The 16,061-nt window shown below is 37.9% G+C and overlaps 1 protein-coding gene across 1 annotated transcript in view; it reads left to right on the top strand.

Moving 5' to 3' along the window:
* LOC128541714 (protoheme IX farnesyltransferase, mitochondrial) overlaps positions 1–11,178 on the top strand; it is a 47,592-nt gene extending 36,414 nt beyond the window's left edge. The window contains exons 5-7 of the mRNA XM_053512266.1: positions 558–628; positions 8,017–8,249; positions 9,883–11,178. Of these exons, the coding sequence (XP_053368241.1) occupies positions 558–628; positions 8,017–8,249; positions 9,883–10,325 (747 nt within the window). The 3' untranslated portion in view covers positions 10,326–11,178. The remainder of the gene's footprint in view (positions 1–557; positions 629–8,016; positions 8,250–9,882) is intronic.
* Positions 11,179–16,061: the final 4,883 nt, after the last annotated feature.

Below are 16,061 nucleotides of genomic sequence, written 5' to 3'. Positions count from 1 at the left end.
AGCCTCGTGCACACATGTATCAACCGCCTGCCTCTTTAGCCGTGCGTGCTCCAACAGCGAGTGCAGCGTCGGCGCGTCCGTACACAAACTGTGTGATTGATCCCGTTTTTTTTCCATTGATTCAGTTTGTGCCAGTTCAATAAGCTGCTAGTACACTGGGGTGAGACTGAATGGTGGTGGGAACAGATGTTTGGTCTTGGCAACGAAGCATAAGTATCTTGTTTGTGAAGCGTTCTTGTTTGTTCCTTGGCAGAGGATAAAGGGCTCGTGTCAAGGAAATGACAGCACTTTAGCTGACATGGTTTCTAAGACATTCAAGTCTAAATTAACACAATTGAAAGCATTTCCTAGCATTTCCAGACGTGAACTAGAGTTCCCAAACTGCTGCGTCGTAATTCTACCTTGTGTTAAATGTGTATCAGGGCAGTAACAGATATTTGGCGTATGCTAACTAGTTTATTGAATTGAAACTTAACTTTACGTTTCTGTATTACTTATTTTAATGTCCTGTCTTAATCATCATGTCCTGACCGATTTTTCTCATTGTTTTTCCACAGTACTTCGAAGTTCCCTTTGATTCCAACATGAACCGAACGAAAAACAGGCCGTTAGTCCGAGGACAAATAAGGTGAGCTTTTCTAAAGTGTCGCACTCTGTTTTTATTGTTTTTTTACTTTTCTAACACATTTAGCTTTACTTGTCTCTTGTCCTAAAGCATCGCAGCAGTTCCTCAAACTAATCAGCATTATCCCATGATGTAATGTTTTTGGGCGGGGTTTGTTCTGAATGACTCCGCCCGCACACACACAGGGCTCACTTAGCGGTTTCAAGATGATGAAAATAATTATAATCATATGCCACATCTGTTAGACTCGCCGTATCTCAGCCTGATTCAAATCTCACTTTGGGGTGATTTCAGACAGTACACTCTTCTTTTTAGGTTATTTTCGTTTATTAGATTAGTACATTTTATACGAGGGTCAGTCAAAAATTATCCACACTCTGGTTATGTTATGTTACGCTTTAAAGCACTTTTTGTAAGTCGCTCTGGATAAGAGCGTCTGCCAAATGCCTAAATGTAAATTTAAAAAATTAGTGTTGGCCGCTCTGTCTTATCGGCGGTGTCTTTCCGTTCAGGGCTACTGTCTCCCCGGTCACTGCAGTGCAGGAGTGAATGCATCAGTACATCAGTTCATTTGTAAGTGAGGTTCGAGCAAAAAAGGATGCTACACTTGTGATTTGCACGAAAGAAAATCACTGTTTCTTTTTTTAATGGTCTAAGGGTGTACCCGATACCGAAACAACTCGCGGAAGAGCATAAACAGAAGCGTTTGAGCAATACTCTAAGGAAGGTGAAAGTTTCTTAAAGAGAATCATTATTGATGACGAGACACGGGTTCATCACTACGATCCTGAGAGTAAACGACAGAGTATGAAACGGAAACATCCTCAATCGCCAACTGAGTTCAAAAGTTAACCTTAAGCTGAAAAATTTATCAACGTTTACAGTTTTCTGGGATTCTCCAGGGCCAGAAGTATTGGAACATTATCAGGAAAAGGGTTCAAAAATCAACCGTAAAGAGCTGAAGCCTAAACTTCAGATATTAAATAAAAAGAGTGCTATTCAAGGGCATCGTGATCTCACATGGCAATGTACGTCCGCACACTTCTGCCCACACCGTCGACACTCTACAAACACTTCAGTTTGTGGTGTTAAAGCATCTTCTCTATTGTCCTGATCTCGCTCCATCAGCCTTTCACCTGTTCGGTTCCGAGAAAGCAGCCCTACGAGGACGAAAATTCACTTCTGATTAGGAAGTAAAGACAGCGGTGCATTTGTGACTCGCAGCACAGACTAAAAAATTTTTAATGAGGGAATATGAAAGCTTGTTGACAGAGTAAAAATTATGCATTTAACTTTTAAGATTAAATTAGGATAAATTATACAGCCGGTCAGAGTTTGGAGAAACTTTGACTTCGTATCCTTAGTAGTATTAGTAGAACCAATCCCAAGAACTAAAACGTAAACGTTCACTGATTAACAGTTTATGTAAAAACCTTCATATTGAGAAAACAGTATCATGTACATCTCTTTATGCTTAACCATGATGATAAGCGCAATAATTTCACTTTTCTTGTTTTCTCTTTCCATCATCTGTCCATAAAGGCTAAGAAGGTCATTTTTTTTCCCTCTCTCAACGCTCTCATTATAATAAGTAGGTGGTGAATAAACTATGAGTCTGAACACATTTGCTAAGGTCAGCTTGCTGCCGTCAGCTTCTCTTTTTACAGTCTAAAGACCTCAGGTGGTGTAATGTCTGGATAAGGTTCAGCCTGTCAGTATTAGGGGCCGCACGCCAGCGTTTATCCGCTGATGGCAGCTCACACACCTGTCCTGCGGAACCTGATCCAGGTGCAGAGCGCCGTCTCCGACCTGCTGCTGTCTCTAGCAGATAACATAATGGCATGTCACAAGGGCTAAACGTCAACTAGGTACTGCTTGGACATTATGATATACCAGGTTGGATATTTCATGTGAAGACGCTTTATCAAAACAAGACTGATGCTGTCCGATGCTGTATTTTTATTATTCCGAGGTTTCAACCCATTCCTCATGCACATGTGCTGTTTCAGTGTCTATAAAAATGAGCTACTGATTAGCCACGCCCGTCCAGATCAAAAGAACAGCAGAGCTGAGCAACGAGCCAGTGGTAAGGGAGCTTCTTGTATGCAGTCACATTAGAGAAAAAATTTTGTTGGCTTGTTGAAGCTCTGATGAAAATGATAATAAGTGTACAAAACGCTTTTGTTTTATTGAAAAAAAAAGACATGTATATACGCACAACTGAAGTCAACTCAAACCAGAATTTCTGCCCTTCCTGCGCTAGTTCATTGGTTCACAGAAGTTATCGCTGGCGGCGTCAAGCCACGTAAACACACACTCGAGGTTAACAGCCTTTGCTTGTTGCTAATCACGTTTGTTAATGGATTCTGATAGGGAAAGGCCCCTGACCCACGCTTGAGTCACTCTCCACAACAAAGAGCTAATCAGTCAACATGAGATCTCAGTCAAGTGAATCCAAACAACCCAAAACAAACCGCTCGTTAATCCCTCTGCTCTGTGTGTGGGGTTCATGAATACCCATGCAAACATGTTTTACAATGTAGGATCATAGTCCCAGAATGCTCAAAATGACTCACTTTCCTTTGTGTGTGTGTGTCTGTGTGTGTCTGTGTGTGTGTTTGTCAGGCGTTCCTTGCTGACTTTTGTCTTACAGTAAAGACAGCAGGCTTGACTGTTGTGTGTGTAGTTTGGATACAGAACAGCTGTGTGAAACACCTCCAGCTTCACCTCGTTTAGACAAAGCGATTCTCAGAGCGTCGATAAAGACGCGGGCTAATGGCTGATAAATGCAGTCTCTTAATCTCAGGGCTTAAAAGTTAAGCTCCAGCATCTCTTCTGAGATATTTCCTTGAAGTTTAATCTGTGGAAGTCCAGTCGGTTATGACTGATGTTGCTGCAATGAATCTAGAATGCATTATTAAAGATTCTATATGGAAACCCAACAACCGAGGTTCTTTCAGAGACATCATTCCTGGGCACTGTGCTAATCGGTCATGCTTAATGTGAAAACGCCTTCAAGATGCTGGGAGGAATAATTGTTTTCCCTATAGAATAAACAGTTAGAATTTGCATAGGTATGCTGGTTTGACCTAAAGGAGAGGAACCAGTAGAAAAAGAAGAAGAATGCACTGTGGAAGGAAAGAGGAGATGCAGTCTTGCATAGAACTTTTAGAGGCGCAAATAAAAAGACGCCTAAGATTGTTTAATGGAACGCTTAAATTGTCGACCTTTATGAAAGGGAGTCTTAAGTTCTAGAGAGACAAACTTTTTTGTTTTTTACCGTTATGGACGAATATAACGTCCATTAATCTCAGCATAGGTAATCTTATAATTCTGTCCCTTAGACAAAGCCTTCCCTTCATTTATGAAACTTTTATTTGAAAAATTCAGGATAGTTGTACAACGCAACAAGCACATAGGACAAGAGATTCTTCATGTTGCGCACTGTTTGAGAGTCATTTTTAGTTCTTTAATTTCTGCCTAATATTTATATTAGCGTAATATCATTTCTACTCCGACTACTCCTTTTTCTAAAACTTGTTCTTGGGTTTTTCAGCCATGCAGTCAGCGGTTTGTATAATGAGACCGGGTAGACCTACAGCCAACACCCTTAAACAAACAGAGCCACACTCACGCAGGCAGCCGTGCAAACACAAGCGTCACCTCTCAAACCTATCGTTATATCCATTAGCCTTGACACGGGGCGAGCTGTCCGCTCTGGCAAATAACAAACTTTTCAGCAAGTGGGTGGTGCGTCGGCTCTGAGCATCATGTCTTCCAGAGCCTTTGAAGTTTTGCCCTGATATCTGAGGTGACACAAGAACTCGCGTGTACACCGCAGCGTGCAAGCCGAGACTCTTAAACCTCCTTCATCACGGCTTAACATCAGACTCGGTCAGGTCATTATACTATTTTATTATGCAGTAATGTGTCCCATGCTCATATATTCACTGACTGCTTGTGTTTACTTTGCTGTAGTGAAGCACAAGTTTGCACATCCTTCAGAGAAGTCAGGAATGAAACACAGCCCGAAGTGTCAAACTTAGTTACAGCTTTACCTCTGATTGTTACAAAGACTCCTTTCAAAAAATCCCACATAAACGTCTTTTCAGAGAAACTTCGCTGTATCGATAATTTTACATGATGTAGTGTTTTTTACTGAGTCCTTTTGCATTTATTGTTACAGTATTTTTTTTAACAGATTATCACAACCAGCACATTTAATAAAAATCTGTAATTTTCCTGTTAGCGTAGAAAAATAAATCTTTTATTGCATTTTTCTTGGCCAATCAGAAATGAAGAATACTGAGGTAAAAAACATGAAGAATACTGAGGCATCTAAAGTGTGCAATAATCTCTTTTGAACACTTGATATTTAGATGTTTTTGCTACTTATGATCTGTAAGTCCTTCATAACGGCTCTAATCTGAGGTGCTGTTTGTTAATTGGTGATTTCTGAGGCTGGTGACTCTAAATGAAGTTCTCTGCAGCAGAGGTAAGTTTTGGTCTTGCTTTCCTGACGGCCAGTTTCATTATAATGACTGATGGGTTTTGAAAATTGCACTTGACATCACTGTTCTTGCAAGAACTGTTCCAGAACAGCTGACCTTCATGTCTTAAAATAACAACTTACTGTTGTTGTTTTTTCTTAATTACCATGAATGTTATTTCATAGTTCAGAAAAATCCATTTTTGTTCTAGAATGTAGAAAATAAATCGTAACTTGTATCGAAACTTTTTTACTGTTACTGTATGGTTGTATATTTGATGTAATAAATTGAAATATCATATGTGTTCATAAAATTAATAGATTTTATTTTTAATAATAAAAGATAAAGATAACATTACACAAAAGCATCTCAAAAGCGTATTCTTGAGCTTGATGTTGCGTTTCACGTTGCTCAAATCATTGAGTACGGTCAAGTGTGTATAAACCTTGATCATGACAAGACCAACAGTGAAACTAATTTTTGTTAATAACTTACTGTGTTATGTTATTGATTGTCATTTACAAACAACAAAATATGAAGCCTTCAAGTGGTAGAACCAATATTATTATTATTATTATTAATAGTAGTAGTATTTTACACTTAGTTCAATTTCCTATAAAGAACTATAGGGCCTGAGCTGTGACCTGATTGGTTGCGGTGACGTTAGGGAGCTGGAGGTCCACAGAAAAATGTTTTTGAAAGTTGAAAGCTAATAGCTAAACTACTTTCTGCTTTTGTTAACCGACTTCTTCAAAGTGGTTCAATATCTTTCCAAAATGTCCATTTGGAGGAATCATTTCCTCCTTCTCCTGGCCAACAGAAGTGAGAATATATTTGCCATATGTGAAGTAACTCATCGATCAGGAACATTAAAGACTACACATTTCAGCATATCGAGTGCATTCACACTGCATGTTTTATTGACTTTCTGAAATGTGATAAAATTTAAAACGTGGCACTGATTCTTGAATCTTGATTGAAGACAGTTTGTGAGACTCGGTGCAGGACAAAGGAGCATCAGTATATGCTGCAAATCAGATTAGCTGGAGAATTGTTGTGGCTGGAGGTGTAACTGGATCCGTGTGTAGGACGCAGCATCATGGGCGCTTCACAAGGCCGAATATCCTCAGTCTGAGGTTAAATGCAACCGGACCCCGAGTGGTTCCAGTGCCGACGACATGTCTGTGAATGGATTGGTTATTGATGTTTGGAGGATATTTATTAATTCAATAATAAAGGTGATGAAGTTAAATTGGTCAGAGTGGTAAATTAAGTCCAGGGCTCTACACGATGCTTTCATTTAAGGTTAAAAGGAGAAAACTTACTTTGTGGTGCTGGAGTTTTATTATTATTTACCACCTCAGTGTTATGTGAGGATCATTTTCTGGTATGTTTATTATAATAATGATTTGTCCATCGCTGAAACTGATTAAAATTCCCCATCAAAAGCAGCAGTGGTGGGTCAAACAGTTAACGCTCTAGATTACTGATCAGAAGGTTGATGGTTCAAGCTCCAGCACTGCCACTGTTGAGCCCATGGGCATGGCTCATAACCCCTTTCTGTTCCAGGGGGTACTATATCCTGCCTGACCCTGCGCTCTGACCCCAGATTTCTAACAGGGGTATGCAAAAATCAATACATAGAAAAATAAAAATGTAAAGTTGTCTTGTCTGTATGTTAAAGAAATTTGCGAAAAAATTATTTGGGGGATGTAAGATAGCACTTAGTACTAGAACACATCTGGATGGTTTTTGGAATTTTTGCATGTTTGTTTTGTCTGTTTGTGCATGCATCACGTAAAATCTACGGAACCAATTTCATAAAGTTTTCACAGCTGTATTAGGCCGAGATTGAGGTAACATATAGGCTTTGTTTCATCGCAATCAGCCCACGGAAAAAGGAGATATCGTTAAAAAAAAATCATTAGTACATTCCAAAATTCAACAGATGGCGCTGTACTTTTTTTTTTTTTTTTTTATGCACATTTATAAGTGCGATTATATTCTATGCGAACAAAGTTGTATAATGTTAATAATAATAATTTTACTGTGGTTTATTTTTAGCACATTTAGGGATGTACTGAGTAGAATATATTCTGTAAAAGTGTTTTCTTTTAAATATATTAACAGGAAAATGTTAAATGATTGCGTTTCTGTAAACCTGTTCATTCTCAAATCTAAAAATCTACATCCTAATTTTTTTCAAGCCGTTTTTGTGTCAGTGTTTCTTGTTATAAGCGCTATACAAAATAATAAAATTAATTAGAAGTGAGAGTAGTGTCTTTCTTCTGTCACTGATCACTGATCTCTCCCTGTTCAGACACACACACATATACACACACCCACGCTTATAAACGCACCACATTAAACAGTTATAACTGCAGTAATCACAGTTCTGTGGAGTTTCCAGCAGTGGAACCCAAAAATGCTTTTTTTCTCTCTCTATCTTTTTTTTTTTTTTATCTCCTTTGGTCTCTATCTGGATCTCCCTTTAATTTATGGAGTATTTAGCTATGAATTTAAACCAGGCCTGGGCTGCTACCAATTTGAGAAGAAGGAGGGGAAAAAAAGGCAGAGCGGACGTGCCTAAGTAGTAGAAGTGTGGTTAGGCATGGTTTGATCTCGAGCACACGTCTGAACCTTTTGTTTCTGTTAAACACACACACACACTTATCACAAAGAAACACTTATCACAGCAGCTGCTCTCCGTTTTTTCTTAGTTTATTATTTATACTTTTTGTGAAGTTTATATCATGTACATGCATTCGACCAAATAAAGTAAGCTGAATATTAATAGAGAAATCGAATCCTGGGTTTTGATTTCAGTTGTCTGGGATGTGAATAATAATGTCCTCCAATTCTCTCTCTCTCTCTCTCTCTCTCGCTCTCTCTTTCTCTCAGCCCGCTTCATGCCGTATCGTTCGCTCTGGCCTGTGGGATTCCCGGCGTGACCTTGTTAACCCTGGCTGTGAATCCTCTAACAGGGTTCCTTGGGGCCCTAAACATCTTACTGTACACGTGCTGTTACACGCCGCTGAAGCGTCTCAGCATCACCAACACGTGGGTGGGCTCGGTGGTGGGGGCAATTCCTCCAGTCATGGGCTGGACCGCTGCTACAGGCGCTCTTGATCCAGGTCTGACCAACACACACACACACACACACACACACACACACTCACTCACTCACTCATATGTGCATATTACACAAGTGTTGGCCTGCTGTGAGTCAAGTGTGTTATGACAGCTATAAGTTGAGAGCAGCCAGCTGAAGTGTGCCGTGCGGTCATCCATGATCCGGACATGAGTCCGGACAATGAACCACGCCCAGTTACTGCATGCTAAATAACATCAGCAGCTGTAGAAAGAAAGAAAAAAATCTTGGTCTCCGTCTCCCTTATTTTTATATAAGGGACCCCCCCCACAAAAAAAAAGGCCAAATTTTTTATAATAGTAATAAAAATACAAATATCCAATAAGGAAATAATAATAAAAAAAAAAAACATTCAAAATTGAAGATTATTTAAGGGTGATTATTTGATTAAAAATCTTTTTATTTTATCTATTTTCCTACAAATTGTGATCGTAACGTAAACGAAATAAAAAAAACTTTTTTGTTCACAAATATAATTTATCCATGCTAACACTAACTAACGACACAAATGAACTCGATAAGAGAATGTTTGAAAATATTCATCACTGCAAAAGTATTTGAAAAAGAATAATTAATTATTGACAAACTCTACATAAATTACAGGCTATGTGTATATTACCTGTAATAAATTGCAGCCTTTAGCAATTAAATAATTTTACTTTATGAGCTGTGCCGCACTACTTATTATAAACTTTTAATAGTGTTTAAAGGCCAAAAAAAGGTGATTAAAAATGCCTGTTTTATTCCAATAGTGGTAGATTTTATATAATTTAATAAATAAATAAACAAACAAAAATATCTGTTGACTGTTTTGTAGATTTTTTTTTTCATATCTTAAAATATATGTGGAGAAAATAAATCAGTCACTAAACCAGCATCTTAACTGTGTGTAACTGTTTTACAGTTTTATGGTGCACTTCATTATAGTAGGAATTAAAAATATATATATATATAAATATTTTAGTTCCATGACTGGAAGAGAAAATGCCGATTTGATCTCCGGTCAGCGTAAAAGGGCAACACGGGGCTCGTCATAAACAGCCCGCATTGCTAATTACTGTGTGCTTTGTGGTGGGAAAGACGAGCTTACTGTTTCAGATCCCTTGTTTTCCCAGAGGATTTAGCGGCGTGTGTGTTTACACAAGCAGAGCTGAACACACACACAGAGAGGCGATGCAGAGTTTCATGCTCTGGTGCTCAGACTCGGGCCGCTGCGCTGCTGTTGTTACTTTTCTTTAGCACAGGAGCTGAAACATGAGTCTGGCTTGTCTCTCTCTCTCACTCACTCTCTCTCTCTCTCTCTCTCTTTCTCTTGCACGCTCTCTTGTTTGTAGTGCAGGACGTTTGTAGTGTGTGAGAATTTATTAGAATAGATGCTTTGGGAAAAAAAAGAATTTGAACTGAGTTGCTTGTATAATTTATCAAATTCCCACTTTGGAAAAAGTTGCTTAAAACTTATATAAAACTAACAACAGTCATATTTGCTTTGTTTATTTCTTGAGGAAATTAAAATGAGGCACTCTGGTAATGCTTACATTATTTAGTACCATTGGTTATAGGTATATAATTAGCTGTGTCTGACTGACTTTATTCTCTTTATCTCTCCCGCTCTCTAGGCGCTCTGCTGCTGGGGGCGTTCCTCTACTCGTGGCAGTTCCCTCACTTCAACGCTCTGAGCTGGAACCTCCGAGAGGACTACTCGCGCGGCGGCTACCGCATGATGTCAGTCACCCACCCGGCACTGTGTAAGCGGGTGGCGCTGCGCCACAGCGTGGCCCTGATCGGCCTCTCCGCGCTTGGCCCCGTGCTGGACGTCACCACCTGGACGTTCCCGCTCGTCTCTCTGCCCATCAACCTCTACATCAGCTACCTGGCCTTCCGCTTCTATCAGCGTGGCGAGCGCCAGAGCGCCCGCAAGCTCTTTTTCTGTAGCCTTTGGCACCTGCCCATGCTGCTCCTTCTCGCCCTCACCTGCAAAAAGAGACTCCCGGCTGAGGAGGCGGCGCCAAGCGGGTCCACTAACGCAACTGTCGCATTACACACTGCTTCTACCTTATAAACCACTTTATTTTGTTTTTTCATCCGCAGCTCGTATTGATCAGAAGGAAAAGTCTGATCTGACTATACAGTTAAAGATAACATTTCTGGACTCCCTCAGGGCTTTAGTACATGAAAAGATTGTGTAAATATGTTAAATATTTAATGAAATATCCATCCAAAGCCAGGATCGTTGACTCGCTCAGTGAGTCACGTATGAATTATAGGATATTAGATTAGAAGATCTGGATCTCGAATGCTTCAGAGAATGTAATGATACATTATCCTTAGCTGCAGCTCGAGTGTAAAGCCAAAAATTTCAGATTTTATACTGTAACTCGATTGCTAAGGGAACCACCTGCTCAGTTGTGCTCTACGCTTTGACTAGACTCTGTTTCAAGAACATGCTGCTGGTGCTGGGAACTCTTAAATAACCGAGCCAAATGTCCTTCAGCGTCATTACACAGCACGGTGATGTCATTGATGTTTAGTTTGCCTAATACTATGTAATATATTTTCATCCCATTACAATGTTCATGGCATGGTGCAAATCACAATCATGCATATAAAATAAGAAAGTGTCTGTCTGTCGTACACTTAGCTGGCCCCAAGCATTAGAGACTTGATTCCTTCAATCTGAATGGCTGTCCACACTCCCTCTATGAGACAGCTTAGTAAAATAAATAAATAAAATAATATAAATACAAGTTTTTGGGTAAGTACCACACTCGAGAACGGGAATGATCACTTTGGCTTTCCTGCTGTCACACATACTGTACCATCTACGTCTGACCTCACTGTATAAATAAATAAATAACCTGCGTGTGAGATGTTGAAGAACATGTGTTTTTGAAAATAAAAGAATTTTTAATTCATGCTGGATTCAGTGGTTATGATTTTTGTTAATGGTTTAACAGTTCAATCTGTTTTTTTTCCTGCATTACATCACTTTGGTGTATTAAATAGTTATTACTTCATTAAAGTCAGTAGGGACGGGATTCGTCAGGGACCCTCCAAAACGATACCTCGGTGCCGATTCATTTTGTATTCCGATCCTGAAAGTATCACAATTTTATAAATATCCTGATTTGATAGTCTTTTGTTTGTTTGTTTTTGTTTGTAAATTCTAAACAAACATAAATGTTGCCCTTCTGCCAATGTGAGAATAGTTTAGAGCACCCCTGGAGGATTATATGGGTACTGCAACTTTTTACCACTTGGAATACAAAAGTATAAAGTAAAAATCAGATTTTGTAGTCAGCATGGCGGGGTGTGAACTGCCATACAAATGAATTACCATTCGTAACTGATTTTTTTTTCTTTTTAGTGTTGAGGTGCTTTGTTACATTAGCAGTTAATTAAGGTTGCGTTTACCTGATTTGATGATGAACATTGTTTATAAATCTTATTTAAATAAATCAATAAATAAACTGTATTCCGGAATACAAGGCGACTCACTAATGTTAAAATTGACTCATTTGCTAAATTTAATTAGACTTATGTACAGATTGCACTGCCAGGTTTAATCAGCTAGTTATACTACCATCTACTATACGCTAGTGAAGATTCAAACCTGGCTGTTTCACATTTACAACTCAAAAGAAGGCGATTGAAACCAAATCCGAATAAAACTAGGCATTTAATGAGAACTGATGTAATTGTGGATAATAAAGGAGGATATGTTGGAGTATGTGAGTGTGGAAGCCGTAGCAGTGCTGTATTACTTAAGCTATATCGAATTTTATACATCAGTTCTATAAACAAGAGATTAATATCAGGAATAGAAACAAAATGTTCCAAAGAATCCACAGCTTGACAGATAATGGCTGCATGTGTGTGTTGCCATGTTGACAATCATCCAAACTGACAGCCCCAAGTAGTAGGAGTAGTGTAGTAACGGTTTCAATGAATTTGGTAGGTACAGTGAAATATCTCAGTGCTGTTACACTAAATATCAGCACTTGTCTGATCAAATTAGTGGAAAAGTGTTGCGTGAGGGAAGATTTCTGACCCAGTATTTTGGGGGGGATTCACTGTATTCTACATATGATATTATGTTGGAAACATTTTAAAAAAAAAAAAAAACTGTTTAGCTGTCATTATTAAGAATATGTTTTTTTTTTTTTTTTTTTTTCATTTCTGGCGTTTTTATTTGTTCCCTAAAGGTGTCAAACACTTTTGGTAATATGGGTGACTGGCTTTTACCAACATATGCACAAATTAAATACATTTTTAAAGTTTTTATTGGACCCCTGACTGTTTCTTCTTCCGTGTGCATCAGTTTCCTTCAAGTCCAAATACATGCAGAGTAGGATAATTGGTGTTTCCAAATAGCCCAGTGTGTGTGCATGCATGTATGCCATGTTATTGATGAGCACCCTGTCCAGGATGTACCCCGTCTTGAGCCTTGAGTCCCCTAGGATAGGCTCCAGGCCTCCCTGTATAGGATACGCGCTGTAGAGAATGAGTGAGTGACCATCACATCCGTATATGTTTCCTTCCCCAACAAAAATTTCCCTAATGCCAATTTTCACCCTTTGCATAAAGCAAGCTCCATGACGACATGGTTTGCCAGTGTTGGACTAAGTGAACTAGTGTCTAATGCTATGATAATGATGCTAACTAGTAAGAAGAGTTGTTTTTAGTGATGTCAAAGCTACATGACTTAATCATCACAGGGCTTATTAGACTTTCCCCTATGTGGTGATGGTTGTAATTTTTAAAAGGTAAAAATGTACCATCCTTTAAGCACATCTTCAGAGTTTGATGTGTTTTATACCAAGGTGAACTTCATTGACATACAGTAATATGTGCACTGTCTGGCCAAAAAAATTTGCTGAATCAGAGGGGTAAAATCATTGGCCTGCATCAAGCAAAGAAAACAAATAAGGGTTAAGAATCTTTCAACACATTATCGCTAGAAGGATATTTATTGCTCAACCATAAACTTTGTGGAAGAAATGCGCTCTGAAGAAAATCATCAATGGAGATCAATTAAACACTGTGAAGTTGCACGGTAAAAAAAAATCTGAGCTATGTTTAATGATAAACGTAAGAGCATTTCCATACATACACATTGTGATGAGAACTCACAAATAAGGATTGGGATTAAACAGCTGTGTGGCCATAAGAAAACCACTTGTTAGTGAGACTTATTAGAAAAAAAGCACATAAAGCGATGCACCCATCATGCATAGTATCCACTGAAGTCAGCTGATGACCTGAATGTACTGAATGACCAGTTTTTTTTTTTTTTGATGGCACGGGATCGAAATAATTTAAAACTTATTTGTATATTCAATGTTTCATCCCATGGCTGAGTTAAACACAATTTGAAGTGTAAGTGTGAGACTTTTAAATGTGTTTTAAACAACACTAAACTGGTAGTTTTAACTTTCCCTTGCTTACCCACTATTGTCCTTGTAACTCCAGCTTCATCTGTCTTGCTTTGGTGGTGGATTGCATTTGGATCAGATGTGTACATTTCATTCTTGGCTGGACTGCTCCTTTAATCAGCACTTGTTCCTGGACCTTGGAGCCTTATGCTTTATTCCGGCGCTCATACGTTTTCCATCGCCCCCCCCCCCCCTTTTTTTGTGGTTGAACCAACGTCTGGCCTCTCTAGCCACATTCGGCTAGCGTGTCGCCCCACGGGATCAGTCTAGGATCGACCTCTGCACCTGTCTAACTGCAACATATGATCCCCTCTTCCATGGTCACGCAGACACACACACACAGGGAGCACGCTCCGTCAGCACCTCGGCCTGCTCTCCTCCTGCTCCTCCTCCTTTCTGCCCTCTCCAGGAGAAATTTACCCCGGATGGAGGGATGTGAACGAGACGTATCCTCATAAAAAGGCCTGGTCCGGATGCGGCGTGATTTGTGTAAGGGTTAGATGGAAGGAGAAAGAGAGATGGAGACAGCTGTTCCTGCTGCGTGTCTAGATTGAATGTCTACACCAGACTCGGACCAGTTTGGTGAGGTCTGGGCAGATGGATGTGTGTGTTCTTTCTTGCTGGTCTGCTCATTTACTTTATACTACACGCACAGGTCGCAGGTCACTTGGTTTCATCCTTTGAATCTGTTTATTTATTTATTTATTTATTTATTTATTTCAATTCCCCCCAGTTCTGCTTTAAATACTCTGGACCGTTCTGTGATAAGGTAAGCCTGGTGACATCGGTGGTGGTGGTTTATCAGGTTTATCCTGAGTGGATTTTTATCGCATTTGCTTGAACATAAACAGGAGTTTAATAAGGTTTTTTAAATTATTATTTTGGTTTCGGAGTTTATGATTGAAGAGGAAGTAAATAATTAATTAATTAATCAATAATCTCTCACTTGTTAATTCATGTTTGTTTCACTTATTTAATTACCTACTTAACCACTTATTTACTAGTTGAAAGTTTATATATATATATATATATATATATATATATATATATATAAACTTATATATATATATATATATATATATATATATATATATATATATATATATAAATATATATATATATATATATATATATATATATATATTTATATACTTATAAATATATATATATATATATAATTTGTAAGTTTATTACTTATTTACTTGCTTACATAGTTACCTACTAACCTATATGTTGTCTTGTATTTGTTGGATGTATACTTATTTGTAAAAGAAATCCTTGCATTTACATACCTAATTACTTACTTTGCCAAACTTATCCAGTTGTCTACTAACGTATTTTACTTGCTTACTTACTACTTATACTTACTTGCTTGTGTTCCTACATATTTATTCACTTTCAAACTTATTTATTTGCCTACTTACTTTATTACTCACATACCTATTGTTTTTCACTAACTTTTTATTTATTTACTCGTCCATCAATTTTTTGGATAATTCAGTTTGATTGCATGCTTATTTCTTTAACCCTTTTCGTGTTTAAAAATGTCATCATTTTAAACATTTTTGGAAGAATTTTAAATCATGTCAATTTTATGTTGTAAATCAAGGTAAAGTTTCTATATATCGTTCTTCAACTGTTTAGGATTTTTTAAATTAATTAATTATTTTTATTTTTACATATTATAGAAAAAAACTTTTTTTCAAAAACAAATAAAGTTAAAAGCACATTTATTTAAACACAAAAATGTGCAAAAATCCAAAAAAAAAAAAAAAATCTTGAGGTCAAGATGTGTGTAATGTTCTTAATGTTCTTTTTTAAGCTATTAAGAGTTAACTTTTAAACTCTTCTATCTGTCCTGTACATGGCACCTGTCTAAAACTAATCCAAATATCAAACATTTAATGAGTTTGAGTGTTTCATTATTATTATTATTATTATTATTATTATTATTATTATTATTATTATTATTATTATTTCTAATGTAGTTTAGATATCAATTTTCATAATTTTGTTGAATTCTTTTATTTAAGTATTTATTAAGGTATTTATTTAAATTCTTAAGTTTTCTTTTTTCTTTTCTTTTTTTTTCTTTTTTTTCCCTTAGCTGAGTTGTAGCTGGTCTCTTTCCTCCACTAAGAGCTCCACAGAAACCTGGTACATACCCACATGTATAAACCCTGCTGATCTGCTGTCCTTCTCCTGTACTCATGGTGTTTGTCCCATAGAGCAGACCTCAGCATCTGCAAGATGAACCACTGACACACTGACCGATCAGAGGTAACACACTCCTCCTCAGTCCTGCTGGATCTGGAGCGGATGTGATTTACTGCTTCACTGTAGTGCTGATTTTTGTTGCATTA

The sequence above is a fragment of the Clarias gariepinus genome, chromosome 14 (genome assembly GCF_024256425.1).
Source record: "Clarias gariepinus isolate MV-2021 ecotype Netherlands chromosome 14, CGAR_prim_01v2, whole genome shotgun sequence".
Classification (NCBI taxonomy): Eukaryota; Metazoa; Chordata; class Actinopteri; order Siluriformes; family Clariidae; genus Clarias; species Clarias gariepinus.
Note: the sequence above shows the minus strand (reverse complement) of the source record. Positions and strands in the feature narration are given on the sequence as shown.